The sequence below is a fragment of the Lathyrus oleraceus genome, chromosome 6 (assembly GCF_024323335.1).
Source record: "Lathyrus oleraceus cultivar Zhongwan6 chromosome 6, CAAS_Psat_ZW6_1.0, whole genome shotgun sequence".
Classification (NCBI taxonomy): Eukaryota; Viridiplantae; Streptophyta; class Magnoliopsida; order Fabales; family Fabaceae; genus Lathyrus; species Lathyrus oleraceus.
The window spans coordinates 212,247,455-212,257,146 of NC_066584.1; the positions used below are offsets into that span (position 1 = coordinate 212,247,455).

General features: G+C 36.1%; 1 protein-coding gene across 1 annotated transcript; it reads left to right on the forward strand.

Annotated features, from left to right (window-relative positions):
- The first annotated feature begins 681 nt into the window (after positions 1-681).
- Positions 682-1,569, forward strand: LOC127094822 (uncharacterized). The gene has a single exon (XM_051033597.1). The coding sequence runs from the start codon at positions 682-684 to the stop codon at positions 1,567-1,569; it is 888 nt and encodes a 295-aa protein (XP_050889554.1).
- Positions 1,570-9,692: the final 8,123 nt, after the last annotated feature.

Sequence of the window (9,692 nt, forward strand, 5' to 3'; positions counted from 1 at the left end):
TCATCACAGAGAAGTCAATTGCCAAACTTTTGGATATGGAGAAATTTGGGGGCAGAAGGATTTATAACATAAACCCTAGGGCACGATACATGTCCCAAGAGATTGTTCCCACTATTTTCAAACAGAACTCAGACGGGAAATCATCCAAGAAAAAGGAACTTCACCAGAATTTGAGGGTCTGGTTGACTATCATTATGGGTACCATCCACCACCGTCCAACTTCAAACTCTTTTGACTACATCAACACATATCAGAAGTGCATCTTGTATTGCTCCACAAGGGACTGAAGTTGAATCTACCAACGTTACTCTTTAAGTATCTGAGGGATTAAATCAAGGATACAAGAAACCACATGAAACCCATAAACTACATCCCTCTGGGGAGGCTCATCTTCGGCGTTCTGATCGAAAGTGGGCTGGTGGACCATCTGATATCCATCAACCTGATGGAAGACGTGACTGTAGATGTTGGCAAGCCTCTGAATGCCAGAAATCTGAAGAGCATGGGGGTCATTGAAAGAGTCTCAGTCAAGCCAACCTTGGGCACATCCTGGGAAGCTCTGAAGGGTCATAGAAAGATACCTAATGGTCTCTATATTTTCTCCAAGATAGATCCTCCAAGGTCATTGCCCATTACCTTTAGGATCTAGCATCTCAAGGAGTGGACATCTCAGAGTTCTCAATGGTATGGCTTCAAGAACAACCACGTAACTTCATGAAGAGGAAGAGAGAGCCTTATGAGAAGTCAAAGAAGAAGAAAACTCGGAAGCTGGGAGAACCTTCAGAAACCAGATCGCCTGCGCCTCTGGACTCCTCTATTTTAAGTAAGTCATATCCCTTTGAAGCTCCTTTAAATTATAGTTTAAAGCAAATATCTTCCTCTCTACCTCAACCTCCCCCCACCTACTCTCCATCTGAATCCACCATATTAATTCCAACTCCCTCTGAACCCAACATGCCCTCATCTCCTCCATATAAATTCAACCTAGAAACAACAACACTCCCCATATCTGAAGCTAGGTATCTTAATGAATCCATTTCACCTCCTTCATCCATTCCTTCTTCTCCTCCATATTACGACATCTCTTCTGACTCTGAACATCCAGAAATCCCTGACCCTTCCTGTCCAACTTTTTTCCAACTCCAAGCCATAACACACTCTGAACAACCTTCATCTCCACCTTCTGAACCTCAAACTGAACCACCTTCTGAACCTCCCTCTGAACCTCACACTAAACCATATAAAACCATTCCCACTCCATCTGAACCAACCTTCCCAACCCTGGAAGAGTCATTTTCTTTATTTTCAGAATTTTCAGCTGTGAAGCTCATAACACTGTCTGAACAATCCAACTTAAGTGATAATCCTTCTGAAGTAAGGACTCACTGGAATGGATTTCTAAGATGGATGACATATGAGGTCTTCAAGCTGAAAGGACTCTCTGAACAAGTCAGAAATGACTATGTCAGAGAAGCTGAGGAGAGGCTAGAGGTGCGTCTGGCCAAAGAAGCTGAAGAGAAAGCACGTCAGGAAGCTGAAGAAAAATCAAGACTAAAAGCTGAAGAGTAGGCGAGAAAGGAAGCCAGAGGAAAAGCTACTGTTACTGCTGAAGCTAAAGCTAAGGTTAACGCTAAAGAAGCAACACACATTGCTGCAGAGGAAGCTGCTAAGGCAAAAGAAGTTACTTTGACTCAAGGTGAGTCATCGACATCTGACATCGCTCTATTGGTGCTCCAGACTCTAGAAGAACTTCAGAAGGAACAATATCTTGTGAGAGCCATACTTGACAAGCAAGATTCAGTTAACTCCAGCATCCAGAATCTTCTCACCCAGCTGCTTTAGAGGATGCCTCCTCCTCCAAACCCTTAGGCACCTTAAACTTTATGTTTTGATATTTCTGTTAAGTATTTTGGCCTCTAAATGAAAGTTTGTTTGCTCTACTAATTTTCTCTGTTATGTCTTTTTGAGTCTGACAAAAAAGGGGAGAAATAAATAAATAACATTCTAATGAAATAAATATCTGATTCTCATAATGCACTACTTACATGCTAAAACTCTAAATATTTTGCACATGCTAAGTTTTCTTGTAGGAAGTGTCAAATTAAACATCTGAGAAACAAGCTAAGCAACATAAGAGTCTCTGGTAAGAAACTCTAAACTCTTTATGTATCAGATTTAGGGGGAGCTTGTTAATCTCAGGGGGAGTCATATTATATCTGACGCTGAATTTATTTTTCTCTAAATATTGTGAAGTATCATTGTTTCACCATCAGTCTGAAGTTTTTTCATCATCAAAAAGGGGGAGATTGTTAGAATAGGATTTTGGTTCTGCAATTTATCTCTAAGTTTTGATGATAACAAAGAGTGAAACATTTTGGTACCCTAATAAAATCTTCTAAAGGACTCCAATGAAAAATGAATCTGATGAAAAAATATATGACATCACACCAAGTCCAGAAGTGCTGACTACCTTAGCTGATGCTGAAGACAAGCATGGCCAAAAGAATATACTCACAGAAACTATCATCTGAAGACTCTGGAAGAATCTGTTAGAGGATAGTACCAATCTAGAAGGGGGGGGGGGGGGTTGAATAGATCAGTATTTAAAATTTAGCGCTTTTTAAAAATTGTTTTCAAAGGTTGCGAAAGCTCCCTAGACCACATTCGTCTAAACGATCCGTTAATGGAAAGATCGGATATGCTTGAGACCAAATGGAATGACTAAGATAAAGATAATCAACAACTATCTTAATCAATCAATTAATTACACCAATCCTTGATATAGTTACTGCTAATGATGATTTAACACAATAAGAGAACAAGTAAAATATTGATACACTTGTGTGAGGTTAATTTTTATCAAACACTTGGTCTGCACTCCACACCAAGTCTTAATTTGATTGTGCAGAATTTTCCTTAGTTGCAATCAAAGTGATTGCACCAATTTATCGAACAACTTCAATGCACAATAATTAAGCGAGATTAATTTTTCAATCAATTTCACACAAGACTCAATTTATGCATATTTTAAAGAGTTTAGAGAAAGAGAGAACAACACCAGATTTGTTTAGGCAGTTCCCATTTTGTCCTCACTTAGGCTACGTCTGTCCCCAATTCTAAATCTAGAATTGAGATATTTATTATCAAGTTGCAAAGTTTAAACAAGAGAAGAAATGATGACCACTAACCAACCCCAAGTGTTGTTGCAGATCCTATTCACTTCTATCCCGTTGATTCGAGTTGAACCAAGTCCTTAAAGCGTTCCGAACAAACCTCCGGTTGTAGCTACCTTATTGCAAGAACTCCACGTTCTCCAAAACTCTAGTTCGGCTGATTTCATTTGCAAGACGCTTGAACCCTAACCTTTCTTCACAATCCTCTGGTTACCGTTACTTGTTTAAACGAACCCACCGTTTTTCAAACCTTTCACTCGGCTGAATCTATGAAGCAAATATTAGTACAAAAACCCTCAAATTCTTGGAGGACAAAACCCCAATGGTTTAATTAAAAAAAACCCACTCAAAGCCTCTACCCAAACTAAGATTAGACAATCCTATTTGGACGTTATCACCACAACAATGCACAATGATCAACAAAAATTGTTATGTGTAGTTGTTGAGAAATGCAATGAAGAATGAAGATGAAGAGGAACTTTAGTGTATATCTTTCAGTTTTCTTGTTAACAGTTGAAAAAGAGAATCTAGAATATATATATATGATGCATAGACCAAGTCACAAACACAACATAATGATTTTGCAAAAATACATACCAGAAAATTAAGTAACAACAACGACCACTTAACATGTTCACACAGGTCGCTCGACCTGTTCAGACCCGCAACAAAATTACTCAAGTGAAATAGGTGATGAGTTATCTCAAAAAGGGGATGAGTCGACTCAAATAGGTTTTTCCAGAGTTGAGTCGACCTATGACTCGACCTGTTCAGACCCGAGAGTTATACATAATGGGATATGCATAAATGAGCCGACCACTCCAAGTCATGAGTCGACTCAAAGTTGGATTGAGTCGACCTATGACTCGACCTGTTCAGACCCGAGAGTTACACATAATGGGATATGAATAAATGAGTCGACCGCTCCAAGTCATGAGTCGGCTCAAAGTTCTTAAACTGTCAAAAATGAGTTTTTGAGATGTATTTTGGTCAATTCAAACCATTCTTTAATGAACCTAAGGTACCAACGATGACCAAGTGCATTATTCATATCTATGATATGCTCATATATGCATGGACACATTGAACTTATACTTTGAGCATGTTAGAGGATGAATGCATTCTATGATATGATGACACTGTCCAAAGTACACATTATGAGCAACTAAAAAGGTTTGACATCATTAGAACAAGGACTAAGAATCTTTGCCCTCACATACTCCCCCCTTTTGATGATGGCAAACCGTGGCACAATCGCGTACTTTGATAGCCATCTTCCCCATGATTTTATGCATTCCCTTTAAAAATTTGCTATCATAATCAAGTTGTGTGTGTTTCCATTGGTTCTCCCCCTTTGACAATATCAAAAAGAGACAAGGACACGGTCAACAAGAAACAAATATATTCATAAGCTCGTAGTCAACTACTTTGCAACAGATTAACATTAACAACGATTCACATAAAATGAAGTCAATGTAAGAATTATAGTCATAAATAAGCCACAGAGCAAAAGAAAATAAGTAAATAACATTGCCACATTTGTTTAGCATAAACTTTAAGACAAATAACTAAATACAGTAACATGCAAGCATGAAGAAATGGAAATGCACTGAGTGAATCAATCATCTAAGGTCGTCTTTGTAGCAGTAAATTCATGACCATCAAGCTATGGATAAGCTTAACGTCAATAAAACCAGAGTCGCCACCGCGCTTTTATTGTTTCCAAAGGAAAAGGGAAAAGTACTAACAAAACCCAAAGATAAGAAGTTTTCAAATCAAAACTAATAAAGTGCCAGATATTACAGGTAAGGGGGTTGGTTACACAGAGGGAAGGTGTTAGCAACCAAAGTGTCATAGGTACTCCTAGGGAGCCCTTTTTTATGTGTGTATATGTTTTTGGTATAAAAGATGTTTGAGAAAAATAGAGTGTGGGGATAAGAAAAGAATTCATTGATTATAATTTTGTGTTTGACAAGTCCTTCGGACTTGTGCTTACATACCAACATAAAAATGAGGGATCAAAACCTCGTAGTTTGTGATATCAATTTCAAAATGTATGGATTGGTTTTAATCAAAATTTAAGTTAAAAGAGGCACAAAGGGCCCAAGAGTTTAAATGAGTGTTAGTTCTTTTTGTCTTTTGAAATTTTAAGTCAATATGATTAGATTTATTTACAAGTTTGATTTAAGAAAAGAGTTTAAAAATGCAATGGCATAAGGCCAAAATTTCTATTTGAAATAGGTCTAAGTTTGAAATCACAAGCAAAGAAGGTTTTTGAAACGGGGAAGAGATTTTGAAATGTAAGAAGTGGGAGGAGATGAAGAGACTAATCCTAAGCATAAAATTAAAAGTTAAGAGTTGAAAAGATCTGACCAATGGGATGCAATCCAACAGATAAGAATGTTATATAGAAAACCCATTTTCCCTTTGTACTTTGAATCAGGCAATAATCAACAAGCAATTAGCAATATCAGACATCATGAAGATCAAGGCATCAAATAAAGATGGCCACATCCAAGCAAGCAAATCCCATAGCTAGCAGTCTTCTTTCTCTTCTCATGTATCAGATGAAATACTCCTTGATTAACTCAGAATAAAGTATTAGACACAAGATTAAAATAACAGTTGTATCAAGACCATGTAGCAGATGAATTCAACTGGATCCCAATACTTGCATCAGATGAAAGCTCAAACCATAATATTTGGTCTCAGAAATGTTGGCATTGGCCAAGTCCTTTTGCATATGGAATGTTGCCTAATCCTAAGTTCAAAAGTTTAGATCAAACCCAGCAGTCCACACAAATAGTTTTGAAGGATTTTTTTTGTTATTTATTAGGTATTTTAAGGTCCTAATACCACAAACACAAACAAAGTACAAAAAAAATATATAATCACAATATATGGCTCAAATGAGAAAAGTAAAAATGGCATAAACATAAACAAGTTAGATGATATGTACATGACAAATAAATGGTAAATGACTTGAAATTAAATTGCATAAAAATAAATGACTTGAAAGATAAAGCAATATTAATAAGAATTAGTCAAATGTTAGTCAAGGTTAATTATATGTTAGTGGTGTTTTCCTTTTAATTGATTAAGTCATTCTTTGGAGAACACTCAACCATCTATTCACAAGCATGAATCCTTGAACCAATACATCTTCCAAAGGAAGGAAAAAAGGTCAAGTTTCCACACAATACCATGAAAGATGGGAAACCTATAGTCTCACTTACTAGAATGCTATGCCTTTAGGGTCAAATTTAGCTCTATGTTAAGCAATCGTAATTGGACTTATGTAGAAGTCACAACTATCTGAGGTCGGACAATGAAAATTTAGGCGTTAATGCATGTTAGAGATTTGGTATAATGAACCAAACTCTAAAACATACCACACACTAACAGAAAAGATCAAAATGATGGACCTATCTCATCCATACTTGTATTGGTTCATCTAACACAAGGTTATTGATGAACCAATTAGCCTTATGATATTAAGATTTCATTGGTCAATAAAAGGGATGGGAAAGAATGAGAATGAATATGAAGAGGGAGGGGAGATGAAAGAAACACGAATTGGTCATGGGAGGAATTTTATCAAATTAAAATCATTCATTCATTTTGGGAGATGAAATGTACATTTCATCAATCGCCTAAATCCAATGATTTTAATCCAACAAAAGTCAAATCAACCTTAACCAAGGCCCAAACAAATAGTCAAACATCACAAGACCATAAAAATGGCTCGACATAGTTTTTACACAATAAATCAATTAAAAATAAAATTAAAATGCATTTAAATTCAATTTAATTTGGTCAAAACCGAAAATCTCTTCAAAACACCAAATAAATGGCCAAGAGATTTATCCTAGGTCAAATAAGGTCAAAGAACCTTAGACAAAAAATTTCATGATTTTTGAAAAGTAAGAAGTATTATAAACAATTAAAAATATGCACAAAAACAATTAATTCATGAAAAATATGAAAAATAATCCAAAAAAATAGTTTTAATTCATAAAATGGAAGAGGAAAATATTTAAAGATTTTTGGTGAAAGTCCCATATTTTTTGGATTAAAAATGAAATTATTATGAATTAAAATAAATAAATGGATTAAACATAAAAATCAGAAAATACAAAAAACAAGGGCCATCAGATCTCCCTCATTAATTGAGGTGGCAGATCTGATGGTCACACGCGTATGTTCCATGGTGGACGTCAAACAGATGTACACGTGGTAATCAAATGGAACGATCCATATTATAACATTTTAACTTGATCTGATGGCTAGGAAGCGTGACAACACACCACTAGAGCTAGGGCTCCAGTCATCTTCTCCGGTGACCTTCACCGGACTGGTCCAACTTCATTTCAATGGAAAATGACAAACAAGGACACTATTTCAAAGAGAAAATGCTCAGGATCATGAATCTGACCTCAATTTTCTCCAATTCCAAGTATATGAAAAGATACATGGATTTGAATTTTGAGGATCATGAACTGAGTTACTTCGATTTGACCTCAAAGTAACTCAATCTTGTTGCCTACATTGGTAGGACTTCAGCCAACCAAAAATCACAAAGAATGGTGAAGAATTGAGGGAGAATCGAAGAGATGAAGTTTCTGAAAAATCACCTTCGAGTTGCTTCAAATTCACTTGATCTTGATCTGGTTTTGCTTGTTTTCTCTTCCTCTTTCTTGCAGAAACTAATTGAGATGAAGAAGGCAATGAATTCTTGGAGTTTGAACTTCCAAACAGAAGATGAAGTTCAAAATCGATTTCAAATGAAACCTTCAAGAATTCTATGAAATGGAGGGTTTGGATTGCTCTGGCAAAGCTTGGGCAAGGTGTTGATTTCGTTCTGATCACATTGATCCTCTATTTATAGCCAATGCATATGCTTTTCACACACTTCCAATTGAATGTCCAAAATTAGCAACTTCCTTCATGAGCTAGCATGGGCGTGTGCAAAGCCCAAATAATCATTTGAAAAGGTCCAAAATCATGCATAGGTCATGCTGAAAGTGTTGCATTAAGCCATGCAATGTTGAAATGAGTTTGATCATGAAATCCTTCCAAATGGTACCACAGATGCACCCATGCGCAAGTCCTTTATTCTTGATCCAAATGAGATGATCTTGGACTTTTTGGAAAGGTGAGATCAAGAGTAACAAATTCCATGTTGAAGACATTTCCATTTGAAGCTTGGATCATGATTAATTTTGAGATGGAAGGTTGGAAAATCAAACATATATGAAAATTTTCTAAGTACCAAGTCAAATGTTCACTTCTTCCACCTTGAATAACTTTTTCTATGGAATTAAAATGGAAAACGTTCCTTCATAAAAGTTGTAGATATTTCAAACCTATTGACTTTTGTCACCAATTTGACCTCATTTGGATTTGGCATGAAGGAGTTATACATTTTAGAAGTTGAGGAAAATCACTTGTTCAATGGTAATGGCCCAAAGTGACCTATAATGTTTCCTCTTGGCACATGCATTTGCAAGTTGAATTTGAACTTATTACAAACATAAAAGTTGAATTAGACATCTTTAATTTGATCATGGAATTTTAATGGCTTTCATCGCATAAAAATTGAGCAAGTTATGGTCTTTGGAATTTGACTTCCTAACTAGGGTTCAGACAAAATGACCTATAATCTTTCACCATAAACAATGACTTTCCAAGAAAAAATAGCTCTTGACTTTAACATGAAAGTTGTTTGGAATGTCATTTGGAATAACTTTTCCCTTTGAATTATTTTCATATGACAAATATTGTAGGAGATAGAATCCAGGGAACCCCACTTTTGACTAGTTGACTTTCTTTGGTCAACCATCATGAACCATCTTGCTAGCTTGACATTCTCTTGATTTTTGGGACTCATGGAGTATAATATAGGCATAAGATGCTGTGATATGATGTATACCTTGAAATATTTGATCAATTATTGAGGAAGTCACACAAGATTTCCAGATGAACTAGGGTTTCCAAGGCAAACAAGCTTCAAACTCTTGATGAATTATTGATCAAAATGATATGTGAAAGTCATGGGGGATCCATATATGATGTCTAGAGTAATTTTGAACCATCTCTTGATTAGTCTCCTTGCATTGAGGGTCTTAAACCCTAGGTATGAGCTTGATGAGGCATTGGTGGGCACACACACTACCTACAAAAGAAACAAAATATACATTGAATTTTTTGGGTATTTTTGGTTAGTAAATAATAAAAAACAAAGTATGATACAATAAAATGGTGCTTGGTGATCTCTCCCAATGCAAACCCAATGAATAAGGGTTAAGGAGAATGCCAAGGTGTGATCCCAAAGCCAATGCATATGATGAGATAGCATGAGGGATCTTAGGGTCAAAATTGGGGTCTTACAGCTGCTCCTATTTAAGGACATTCTAACTGAAGATGTGAAGGTTAAACTCTACGTATCGACTCAGTGGAATTGACTTAAATAACAACCTATAGAAACGAATTTTGGTCCCTAAGAGACCTCATGATGCA